Source organism: Colias croceus, chromosome 6 (assembly GCF_905220415.1).
Source record: "Colias croceus chromosome 6, ilColCroc2.1".
In the NCBI taxonomy this organism is placed as follows: Eukaryota; Metazoa; Arthropoda; class Insecta; order Lepidoptera; family Pieridae; genus Colias; species Colias croceus.
In genome coordinates, this window is record NC_059542.1 from 11,442,191 (window position 1) to 11,455,953 (window position 13,763).

Here is a 13,763-nt window from a genome sequence, read left to right on the forward strand (position 1 = left end):
ATAATTTTCTTGAAATAAAAGACTTTGTTTACTTACTAAAAGTTGTATTTATTTAACATTTTCCAACGTTTTTGGGATAGTATATTTGCTTCCCAGAAATTTCCAGCACCTCTTAACAAATCCTGCATAAAGTCATCATCATCAGTACTTGTGAATAAGTTTCTTTTGTTTAAAATTTGGATCAGCAAATAACAAATAACAATATTTACAAAACTTGACGAATCAAAGTGACAAATGTGCCAAAATGTCAACTGTCAAGATTTCTTTTCTATTTAAACTAGATAAGTGGCAAAGGAAAAAATGTATTCCTCCGTATGTATGACATCATTTGGCGCTTACGACATTTTAGAATAAGATGATTTTAAAACTCAAAAAGATGAATGAAAACTTCGATATTTAGAAAAAGCAAAAAATACGTGTATCATAATTTTTGATCTAGTTTTCATTAAAATAAAAAAATAAGTAGCTTAAAATTTTGAAATGTTGTCAATTGCCAAGCAGTGCGGTATTTAGTGTTTCTTTATGGTACTCCTTTGAGCATACTTAGCATTTATTAGTCCCAAATAATAAAAAGACAAAGAAGTAAGAACTACGACGACATTTCCTTCTCTAATGTTTATGCGGATAGTAATATATCTCTATCGATTAATTAAAATACAATCAAACATTTTCACAAGTATGAAACTTTCGCCTTACTTACCATTCTCACAAACTTGGGCATTTAGGTATGCATTAGGCAGGACTAAAAGTAGGTGTAAAAACCCGTCCTATAATTAATAATAATAATATATCCTGTAACATATTAAGCTCCATAAACTACTGAAAAAAGGTCTTCTCCGTATTTGGTGTGAAAATTAATTAATTATTGTTGAATATAAAACTACTTAAAAAAAATATCGTCAATCAAAATTGCAAAAGCTTTTTACATAATATTGTATCTTAGTTCAATTTAAAAAATGTCTTCCTCTTCACAGGGCTCAATTGCCATCATTATTAATTGGATGTCATTCTTCAATCGTTTAATTTAGTGTTGCCCAAATTCAGTCTTGGTCTTGCAGTCTTGGTCTTGGTCTTGCGTTTTTGCAAGACCAAGACCAAGAACAAGACCGCGTATTTTTAGCAAGACCAAGACCAAGACTGACCGTGCAAGACTTGAGCAAGAACAAGACTTAGCTTGCAAGACTCTTGCGTCTTGCAGCTAGGACTTTGATTTTCGAATTTCTTATCAAATCTTCAGTTATTTATTAATCTGCTTGATCTTTACCATGGCTATGTTAATTCAAGCTCACAATGTTCCAATTGAAATACGTTTTTCTAAGATTTAAAGTAAACTTTTTGCAAGACTTGCAAGACTCTTGCTGCAAGACCAAGACCAAGACCAAGACTGGGAGCGCAAGATTAAGACCAAGACCAAGACCAGGTGTATTGGCGCAAGACCAAGACCAAGACCAAGACCAGGTGTATTGGCGCAAGACCAAGACCAAGACTGGCTAAGTCTCGTCTTGTTCTTGCATTTGGGCAACACTAGTTTAATTATTTCATAAATAATTTGTGCATCTGTTTGTCATTAAAACTGGCTTTTAAAATGAGTAGGTAACAATCGAGTTTCTTGGCGATTCTTCCCGGTAGAAGCAACATTCCACTTGGTGGTTCACTCATTAAACATAATAGGTACCTAAAATAATTCACGTGCTAATTGAAGAACATATTTCAGTCCAGAAGATAGTATTTTCAACCGACTTCATAAAAATGATTTCAAATTGCCTGTACTTTTTTTTTGGGTTTGTTGCCTCAGACTGGGTGTACCGATTTTGATGATTATTTATTTGTAGGAAAACATTTATTTTGATAAAACAAGCACTTATATTTTCTACCTGTTTACTATATATTGTACCTGCATCATAAACTTACAAGATAAAAGCGTAATAAGGACCTTATATTACTCATTTCAAGGGTTTTTAGGCACGGAAGGTGTTTCATAATATATTAACCGTTTTCAAGTTGCAGCCTTGTAATATATTCGCATGTATGTAACTATTCTAAGAATGTTTTTACCAATAATGCATACATCCGGATGATCGCATTAATATATTATTCATCGTGTACAATCTATAAAGCTGAAGAGTTTGCCTGTTTGTTTGTTTGAACACGCTAATCTTGGGAACTACAGGTCCGATTTGAAAAATTCTTTCGGTGTTAGATAGCCCATTTGAATCGTTAAGTGTGCACAGGCGATTGTACCGTAACTATTGCAGGTATCAAAAAACTTTAAACTGATATTGAAAGCCCCTTTACTTTATGAGTAAAATGACAATAATAACTTTTTAAAAATAAAACGGGCAATATCCAAAAAATTTACATCATAAATGTTATAAACAAATAAAATGTAAGGAGGAAGTAATTTGTAAGAAGCTGTCCCGCCATGTGAAAAGACGTGGACGGAAAAGTAAAATTAATTTATAAAATGTGATGCTTAATTGTATGCAAGTGCTTGAAAATAGGTACCTAATTTATCACATTTAATTTATACCACAGCAATGAAGAAGCACGCGTACTCCATTAATCATTATGCAAAATTATTATAATCCCATTTCACGGTCTTCAAATAATAAATGTACTATTATCATTGGAAAAAATATTAAACAATTGTCAATGAACTCAAACTATATTTAAAGCGTCCGTAAAACCGATATTACGAATCGAAAAGCTTAATTTTGTATTTAACGAGAAAGCGCTTTAAAAGCTTAAGCTCAAATCGTCGACCAAGCTTTCCTATAATACCTACGCCTTTTGTGGTATCCTAAAAAGCGGATTAAATTGAGTTTCATTGTATTATCTGTGATGATATAGCATGTTCAGATTTCAGACAAATTAATAATTAAGGTACCTAGTAAAAAATACAAAAAATAGAGAAATTTCTAGCTGAGTGCATAAGCTTTTTCTGTTCTATAATATCGCGTGTATGAAAATGATAATTGTTAAATATTCATCCATATAATTTAATTCTGTGTGTCTTACTTTTTGGTGTGATTCAGAAACAAACATGCAAATAACGCAACATCCTTAAACACGTTATTTATCATAATATATAGCATGCGTATTTGGGATTACGTTTAACTCATTCATATGCAGTATGCTGTATGACTAATAAAATTGTTCAATATTGCATTCATACAGAGGATGAAATCAATTCTATTTTTTTGTATAAGTATGTAGTTGTTACGAGATCAAAACGCCATTAAAAAAAATGTGTGCGTGTACTAGTGTACACACGTAAATGAAACTTCTTTATGACCTTTTTTTCCAAAAAATTATTTACTATATGGAACTGTACAAGAACTGTACAGAAATACGTCGAATCACGCGTGGTAGGGATAAGAAAAAGATGGCGCGTAACGGAAAAATGTTACATTAAATTTTTTTCCAACCCCGATAAAGAAGTTTCACTTCAAAAATGTGTGCGTGTACTAGTGTACACACGTAAGAAGTGAAACTTCTTTATGAGCTAATTTTTTAAAATAATTTACTATGTGCAACTTTATAGAAATACGTCGAATCACGCGTGGTAGGGATAAGAAAAAAATAGCGCGTAACGGAAAAATGTCACGCGTACTAATGAAAAAATGTTACACTAAATTTTTTCCAACCCCGATAAAGAAGTTTCACTTCAATAAAAATTGGTATCGATGATAATAATTGTTTTTGTTTTTTGAGTCATTCTTCTGAGGATTCTTCTTCTTCTTCACTTTACTCATTACTGGAGCGCTTTATAAACAAAAAATATAACTAAGTAATCATATTTTAAACGTTACCATATCCAACTGCAAGTAAATTTTTCCGCGTGAAATTACTTACGTTAATGTGGATCTTCTCATATTCTTGTTTATAATATTAGTATGGGTATAATATCAGGAAACAAATCCGAAAAGGTCTCTGCGACCCTCAACATAATGTATATTAATTTTCCTTTACTAAAGCTTAAAATTATAATCAACTACTTCGAGACAGAATGAAGATATTAAATAATATATTGCGCACGTGTTCAATAGAACTTTTTTTTTACTTTTATAGTTTTTCAAATGCTAGCAATTTTATAGCGCTACAATTATTTTATAGACCACTCGCGACTTTTCCCATGTTCCGCTAAAAAAATATATGCTAATTTTATTCCATGATCCGAGGTTGATTATTCAGATGCAAAACCGCGAAAGTTCAAGGTCGAGACCGAAGCACGGCGTGGCTAACTAAGCTGCTCATTAATTTCCTTGTCATTTTTCATTGGAACAGCATTTAGCTTTCGCCCATACTAAATGTGGATTAATTTTGAATGATGTAACTGAATTAGATTTAGATTTATCTAGCCGTGTCTGGTGTTGGAGTAAAATTGAGATAAAAAAGATGTTCCTTGATATTTGACACGATCTTGTCGCTAACTATGAAACTAAGCAAAGTTACATATTTGGTCACGATATAGGTATACAAAGGAATACGAAATTATATTTAAAGTATGTACTACATTAGAGCTCGTTTTCAAAGCGATGCACAAATTCATACCTTTTATTCACATTTGCATAATCAACTGATAATCCTGTAGGTACACTTCAACGGTGTAATAACCTTTTTTGGTACGATAGTCGATATAGCGATTGAATCCCTCAAAATTTCGTATAATTTGAGCTAAACTACTTTCTTTAGACACCAATATGGGCAGTAATCAATCTTCAGTCCGAGCTACTCACTTCCAGCGACCTCCCACAAGCACTTCAGCTGATCCTCTAGGATCAGACGAACCTGAAGAACATCACATTAGTATTTCTAACAAAATGGTAAGCGGTTTATATTAACTCATTAAGATAAGTATACATATTATTATTAGCTTGGGACATTAACTTGGTTAAATCAGATAATGTTTTTGTTATCTTACTTTAGACGAATGGCCCATCCATTCGTCTAAATAATTGGTCTATAGATTCATAAACGTGACAGTTAATAACAGAGTAGTATATTCTTTGGTTAATAATAAAAGGTATAATAGGTGGAACGTCTGGTAGAAGACGCATCACTTCCGGGCGGGGTAAGCAGTTCTGGATCCACTACATCATTGGGAGACTTTAAGGAGACCATTTATATGGAGAAACTAAGATGCCTGGATGATACACATTCGGAACGCCTTGGGTAAGTGCTTTTTTTTTTTTATGCTGCGATAGGGGAGCGCTTGGCCACGATCTCGCCTGATGGTAAGCTGAGATGTGGCCTAAGATGGAGCGTGCTTCCCTAGAATGTACCTGTTCACTCTCCTCTTGAAGACCCCCATATTGTACTCATCGGGGAACACAGATTCAGGAAGCATGTTCCAGTCCCTAGCGGTTCGAATAAAGAATGTCGATCCGAACCGCTTAGTCCGGGTACATGGAACGTCAACCATGTGGCGATGCCTAGAATCTGTGCGCCTCGACGAACGATGGTAAAATGGGGATGGCGGAACTAAGTCGTGCAATTCCGCAGCGCACTCTCCAAAGTGTATCCGGTAAAAAACCGATAGACTTGCCACTTTGCGACGATGAGCGAGGCTCTGGAGTTTTTTGCCTACTAGCACATCGTCGTTTATGAGCCTCTTGGCACGCCTCTCAATCGCCTCAAGCGACTCCAGCTGGTACTTGGCAGATCCATCCCAGAGGTGAGAGCAGTATTCCATGCACGAACGGACTTGTGCTTGGTAGAGATTGAGCAACTGTCCCGGGCTGAAATACTGCCTCACCTTCGCCAGTATACCGAGCTTTTTCGAGGCTACTTGGGCTTTGGATTCAATGTATGAACCAAAATTAAGAGTAGGCGTTAAGGTGATTCCAAGAAGCTCGAGGCGGTCAGTTATCGGCACGGATACACCTTGGAAGGACGGAGTCAGGTTGAATGGACTCCGTTTTGCGGAGAATAGACACGCCTGGGTCTTGGACGCATTGAACTTGACCAGATTGGCCTCACCCCACTCGGAGACAGCCTGTAAGGACAAGTTCATGCGTTCGACCATCGCCTCCCGTAGCGACTGGATTTGTGCCGCACTGGCTCGCGCGCTAGATGCATATCTCTCCACAACAGTGCTATCGTCTGCGTACCCATAGATACCGGGTCTCAGCAGATCGTTAATGTGTAGCAGGAAGAGTGTTGCGGAGAGAACTGATCCCTGAGGGACCCCGGCATTAATAGCCAATTGGTCGGACGAGCAGCCGTCGACGACTACTCGAATCGACCGGTCTCTCAGGAAATCTGAGATCCAGGCGCAGAGACCAGCAGGCAGACCGTAGGATGGAAGCTTGCCAATAAGACTATCATGCCAGACCCTATCGAAGGCCTTCGAGATATCAAGGGAGACAGCAAGTGCTTCACCATTTATATTAGGATATATATGGTGAATATATATATATATATATTAGTTACAATAACTTCATCATCATCATCATCATCATCAGCCCATATACGTTCCCACTGCTGGGACACGGGCCTCCTATGAGGGTACAGGCTATAATCCACCACGCTGGCCAAGTGCGTGTTGGCGGATGACACATGTCGTCGAACTTTTTAATTCTTCGACATGTCGGTTTCCTCACGATGTTTTCCTTCACCGTTCGAGCAGTGGTGATGTTACAACATGCGCAGATAAATTGAAAAATCAATTTAATTCCTGCGCGCTCGCCTGGTCTCGAACCCCGGACTTATCGATTCGAAGTCCGAGGTCTCACCACTGAGCCACCACTGCTCTTACAATAACTTATAATAATTAAATCAACCTGTAGAGTGTAGGAGATTTCGGTTAATTAGGTACCTACGTTATCGTTAAATATACCTAAGTAGTGTCTATTTTAGGTAATTTTGATAATTTTTTAATTATACAATAATGAATTTACATTTTTTCACTTGCATTTATTTTAGGTGCATCAAATAAATAAATGCTCCCAAAAAAGGTATGTAAAGGCTAGGTTCATTTATTAAACAATTTTTTTAACTATTCATAATATGAATACCTCGAACGTAATGTTCATTGTTAATTCTTTTGTGTCTGAAATTTTATCAAAACCGCTCGTTATTATAAATAAAATAGTGAAAACAAAACTTGTCCTCACTATCGCTAAAAAGGGGTTATTTATGAGCATCCCGTTAAAAAGCGATGTTCTACCGCATTCTTGTACCATCATGTACATAAAAATGAATTAAATAAAAAAATAATAAAAATAATAAATAAAAATCTTTATTAACCAAAAGTATAGAACATACAGTGTTACTGGAGATCCAAACTAGGCTGTTGCCTGTGTCTTGGATCTCAGAAACGGTATACATTTATGTTGAATTACATAGGAACACATCGTCATTAGAATAGGAAAAAAAACGTATTTATCTAACAAATGTGGAGTTAGGAGTAATAGGGTTGTGTGTGAGGGTGAGTATTGTGTGTGTGTGGAAGTGTGTGTGTGTGTGGAAGTGTGTGTGTGTGGTAGTGTGTGAGAGTGCTAGTGAGTGTGTTTATGTTTGTGAGTGTGATCAATACTTTAATCTTATATTACAGTAAATGAGTACCTTTTATATTCTGAAAACTAGCCAGAATAAAATTTATCCTTATTGTATTAGTTTAAGTTATTATGTTTAAACCAGGTCTTCGGTATCGCTGTAGGATAGTTCATGAAGCCAAGATTTCATTATTTTGTTGCATTTGTGCATGTTACAATATTTCAGTGATTTCGTTTTACAGACATTATTGTAGGTATGGATAAGTGAGTACGATGGACTTCGTCTAGCTATTTTTGAGTTATATGCAGGAAGTGGGATTCTAAATTTTCTTTTCCTTAGTAGTTCCTCGTAATCGGGGCGTGAAGAAACAGATTTATGCGTTAGGTTAACTGCTGATAGTACGTATAGTTGACGAACTCGATGAACTTTGAACTCCCGATACAGTTCGTTCGTTGGAAAGCGGAAAGGCTTTTTCAGAGTTACTTTAATTAGTGCACGTTGAGCTCTCTCCAACTGCAGAAGGTGAGATTTGGCGGCGCTTCCCCAGATCGAAATGCTGTAATTTATTACGGATTGACAGAGAGATATGTAAACTTGTCTTAAAATGGTAATGGGGGTACAGTTGCGGAGTTTCTTCATAATGAATATGAGTTTTCTTATTTTTACTGATACCTCTGTTATATGTTGACTATAGTTTAAATTGCTGTCTAAAGTAACGCCTAAGTACTTTATAAACGGAATGTACTCGATGTTAGTACAATTGCATGTAGAGTGAGTTGTGTTTAGGTTGGTGCAAGAATGTAGTTTAATAGTCTGGTTTAGTAAAGGATTGGGGCGGGTGGATTTTGAAAAAGACAAGAATTTAGTTTTTTTAGAATTTAAGGTGAGCAAATTTTTATTCAGTGCTTCTACTATGGTTAAAAGTCCAAGTTCTGTAATATTCTGTGCATGTTCCCAATCTTTACCATGAAAAAGAACAGCAGTGTCGTCAGCGTAAGCAATTATATGGGCATTTTCCAAAGTAATTTTGAGTATATCATTAATGTAAATGATAAAGAGTGTGGGGCCGAGAACACTTCCCTGTGGAACACCGAATTCTATTTTAAGTTCAGAACTAAGATTACTATTAATTTTTATGCATTGTCTGCGATCAGTTAAGTAGCTCTTAAACCAGTTTAACGATGTGTCTCTAACTCCAATTTGCTCCAGTTTCTTTGTGATAAAATAATAACATTATACATAGTTACTAGGAAGTGAATTTTATATTGTTGTAAAAGTTTTACACTACCTACTTACCAATATACTAGAAACTCTTTCTATTGAAGAACAATGAATTAAATCTTTAATTTATTTCCTAACAATCTATAAACCAATCCATATTATTGTCTGTTCTTAGAAGAAAAATTTAAATATCAACGTTGTAAATCCTGTTCCACCAGTTTTCAAAAATATATTCAGTACAAAATAAAACTGCGAAAAAAATTAAAAAGTCCTTGTAAAAAAGGAACCTAATCGTGCCTCAACCCATATGATGAGGAATATTTCCAACTAATAATAGTTAGGTACCTACTTAATCTAATTAATTATTAATTTAGTTTTATAAATACTGTTTACCTGTTTATCTTTTTTAAAATATGTTCGTCTATGTACCAGTTATTCCAGTGTGAAGTTTTCGCTACATATAATATTTGTTTTTTCCTTTTCAATCGCTCAACTAAATTACCGACGACGCGATGCCGCGCCGCGGCCGGCGTAATATCTACACAATATGAGCATAAAAAACTTATTCAAAAACACTTCATTCATAAAAATCTGATTATTGTTTTTGATTGATTATCTACTTTTAAAAATAACCTTTCTCATTCATACGAGTATATTTTCAATAGAAAGCACTATTAAGTAGGTAGGTATAGTTATTAACCATAGCCATTTTCAATGCTTTTTTTTTCGTTTTCTTTTTTTAACTCTTTTTTAGCTTTTTTTGGATAGGTAACTACATGGCGCCAAAAATATATTAAACCTCCTTCAACGTCATGTACTTTTTTATACTGTGTTTAAATGGCATAAAAGCATCGAGAGAGCCAATTAAAATTACAAGCGAAGGTAAATCGTGGTAACGAACCCGGACCGCGGGGAACGACCCTACACCAACCCTAGGTACACCTAATTATTGGATTACCTTATAAATACATTGTTTGTAAAAACTTGTCTCCACAACATGCGGATAAAGCGTCTTGAAATAAAATTCAATATTATTACGATGACTTTACTACACAATAAACATGTATTTTTGTGAAATGGGCTTTTAGATACAAAGTTACTTTTCCTACCTATTCGATTTTCAATGTCACTTAGATTTTTACCCGACTGCCAAAGAAGGAGGGTAATGTTTTTCGAGTGTATGTAAGTATGTATGTATGTCTTTTCCTTTGTGACCACCTGTAGCCTAAACGGCTTGATGGATTTTGATGTATGAGGTATCGTTAGATTTGTCTTGATTACGGGAGTGTCATAGGATACATTTTATCCTAAAAGTCCCACGGGATAAAGACATAATAATATTTTTTCTAAATTTCCCTTTAAAAAAATATGTATGCGGTATCATTAGATTCATTTCAATCACGGGAGTAATTAATATAGGATTTTTACTCTTTTTTTAGTGTGCAGTCGGGTATTTTGTTTTTTTAATAATTATCAACACTTGTTTTTTTTTTACTTTTTTATAGATACAGTCTCCAGCTGTGAACACATTCATTATCATAAACAGAACGTACCAGATCATTAAAAATCAACAAATCGTGTTTTAATATCGTGCTTATAAAAAATAGCAAACGACTTTTCATTTGCTAATAAGTTTGTCCCTTTACTTAAATAATTTATTTGATAAGAATGATTTGGCATGAATTTTAATAAGCAGATAACTAGGTAGGTAGCTTCTGCGTAATTTTAAAAGATTTATGAATAATTTATGGTAGTTAGGTACGCTAGATATTATTATTTATAATAGAAATAATTTTAACGTTAATTTATTACAGGTGCCGATATGTCTATACTTGCCATTAACAACATAAAATTTATTTTATACGCGGCTAGCCGTGACTTTATCCGGGTTGAATAATCTTACCTATCTAATATCTGTAACTGGGCAGCACAGACCAATAAAATACTTTTTTACTAGTCTGTGCTGGATCTAGATGGCATATATAAGGAAAGATCAAACTATGTACGCATGAAGTTTTTTTTTTTTTTTTCATTAAACTGTGTTGGACTTTGGTTGGACTGGCCTAAAAAGATTCAAATAGGTATTTAATTTCATTCCAGAATTTTTAACATGTTATGTTTATAACATACAAATTGTTATACGCCTACTTAATTTAAAAAATAGGATATTTGAAACTTCTATATAAGGTACCTACCCAACCAGCCTTATATAAATGATCTAAAAATCGAAACAGTCGTTCCCAATTCCATTACGGTGAAGGAATTAGCAATTACTTTTTTGAATATAGAGAATATATTATTTTAAGCTATTGCATAGCTTCTATCGCGGGCCTTGGGGCTTGAACGCGGGGACCGAATCGAGAAATTCCGTAACGAAAAAACCTCACGCTCCCCACTCCGACGGGCGGAGGTGTGGCTTGAAGGCATAGCACGCAATAGCTTTACCGTAGCAGTCCCCGAATGCCACACGTCGTTTTTTTTTAACCTTTTGAACGCCAATGACATCTATAGATGTCATGCGCAATCGTGCCCTGTGCGCCAACGACACCTATACATGCCAAGAAACAGATCATAGATAAATACAAAATAAACATATTAAACCTTTACTTTTACGTGTTTTATTTATACAGTTTATGAACTGAATCCCCAGTTATTACATAATTGTACACAGTAAACAAAATTGCCAAGTAGTTATTCAAATATTTGATGACAAAAAATAACTTAATTAATGGCTAAAAAAGCACGTTCTCTCGCGCCAATGACATGTATACGTGCCTACTAGTGATGTAGTGTAATATTCAAGTAACTTCATTTATTTTTTATTTTATCGTCACAAACACAATGTATGCGTTCTAGCATTATATTTATTGTCCATGTAATGATAAAAATTCGCTTAGGTCCAAAATGTATAAATATCTCTAAAAATCTGTAGGTACTTACCTATTTAGCAGTTTTCAAAATTTATTACCTAATAAGTCTAATCAGTGCCTTTATTAGAATATTCTTATGATACAAATTGTCGCTATGTCATATCAAAATATGGTAATCGACCTAAATAGGTACCTACATATAATTAGTATTTGTAATAACTCAAGTATTAAACTAAATGATTGGAAAATAAATATGTAGTTTTAATGCAATTCCCTTTATTTAAAGGTAATAGTTGTTTTGATATTTACAAATAAACACTCCACAGTAATACCTATAGTTCATATAAACTTAATAAATAAACTCGATAAGTTATAATAATATACAGCTACACATCCCTAATCAGAAGCGAGAGATTATAAAAAAAAGGATGGTTGCCCGCGCCATTGGCATGTATACATGCCAATGGGGCGTAACTGATAGAGAATAGTGCTGTAACTTGCTGCAATTTTATATGTATTTTTGTATCTCAAAAGGTTGATTTTTTTTTGTTGATAGTTGCTATAAATGTGGTCTTAAGTTTTTACAGTAGGAGATGAGGTTAAATAAATATTATTTTTGTGTTATAAGCTGTTTATTCAAATATTCAGACGTGAATTATTATGTTTATCGATAACATTTTGGACTCCCTACTATTTGCAAGGTTATCTCATTGAATTTGTGGCTTGGCGTGGAGGGCACGGCGATGCGTTTTTGCTCTGGCGGTCAAAAGGTTAAATAGATAATGAATGTTACAGACTAACAGTGGACGAAGTTAACGCGCTGACCAGCCGCATAGAGATGCGTACATCCAACATGGTGAGCGTCGAACCTGTGTGCGCAGACTGCAAGGCGACTGTCATAGATTGCTACAACAGCGCGAGGGAACCAGATGATGTTGTCAAATGCTGGGATGCTATTGGTTTGTAATCTACTTGTTTGTTGACTGTGGTTAAAGATTGGGTGAAACGGTTGATTTTTGGTCTGGTCTGAATAAAATACAGAAGGCTGATCGCTGTCATCTACACGTACCCTAAAGAAAAATCGAATGGAGAAACAGAAATGAAGATATAAGTGCGCGAATTTTGAAAATGTACCTATATGTGCCACTTAAATTAATTTAGAGTTCTGCGTATAAGTAGATACCTAATTGATTATTTCTAAGATATTTATGCGATTTTTGGAGATTGCGCTATAATATTATGCTTTTGTAGTTCGTAAATTTCTTAAAATGCACTAGCAGTGCCTACAACTACAAACAGACAGAAATAAAATGTCCAAATGTGTCTAGCCAAAAAGTCTTTTTCAGTAAATCAATCGTCACTTATTAGCGATTTTAATTTTACCAATAAAACGCAGTAGGTAGCTATTTAATATTTTATTAATCTGTGGTAAAACTATTTAAAATAAAGGTGCATTCACACAATGCGTACAAGATGCGGGCGCTGACCGTCTACGCGCGCGGAGTGAACGCGACGCGCGGGAACAAGCCCGCCGCTCACGGCACGTAGCGCATGCGCGGGAACACGCGCTCAAGGATCTGTCAGGCGCGCACGGGGACTCGCCGAACATGTGATTTTGGCGGGAAATGCGGAACTATACTTTGCGATGTGATATACTCTGTGATAAATTTTTCACTTCTGCGATGACATTTTTGATTTCCTTTTGTTGTTTTGAAAAAGTTTTTGTATTAATTAAATTAATGAATTTAGACAATCATAGGAGATATAAAAATTAATTACCCATTTAACTAGGTGAATTTGCTGGCCGTCAAACAGTATTGTTACTTTAATTTTATATTATAATATAAATCAGAAAAAATGTACTTACTTACAAAAGGATACTGCACTACTCTATGAGAGATGAAAGACTCAAGTGACCCAAGTGACAAATTAACCCACCAACAAATAAACTTTACTGTCTTTATTTTATAAATTGTATTTTGATATTAATATATTTTTAATTTGTCATTGATAAGGTTAATTTCCTAATAAAACATACTTGCTATACTTAAATCATTTTAATTTTTACTATATACATAATATCACATTACATAATTCACTTTGATTGTATGGTCCCAGCAAGAAAAATATTTAAATCTTTTGTTTATTATTTTGGTTTTAGATAAATTGATA

At 34.6% G+C, this 13,763-nt stretch overlaps 1 protein-coding gene across 1 annotated transcript in view; it reads left to right on the forward strand.

Annotated features, from left to right (window-relative positions):
• LOC123692437 overlaps nucleotides 1-13,265 on the forward strand; it is a 17,119-nt gene extending 3,854 nt beyond the window's left edge. The window contains exons 2-5 of the mRNA XM_045637182.1: nucleotides 4,696-4,826; nucleotides 5,036-5,175; nucleotides 12,387-12,550; nucleotides 13,041-13,265. Coding sequence (XP_045493138.1) covers nucleotides 4,704-4,826; nucleotides 5,036-5,175; nucleotides 12,387-12,550; nucleotides 13,041-13,204 — 591 coding nt within the window. The 5' untranslated portion in view covers nucleotides 4,696-4,703 and the 3' untranslated portion in view covers nucleotides 13,205-13,265. The remainder of the gene's footprint in view (nucleotides 1-4,695; nucleotides 4,827-5,035; nucleotides 5,176-12,386; nucleotides 12,551-13,040) is intronic.
• Nucleotides 13,266-13,763: the final 498 nt, after the last annotated feature.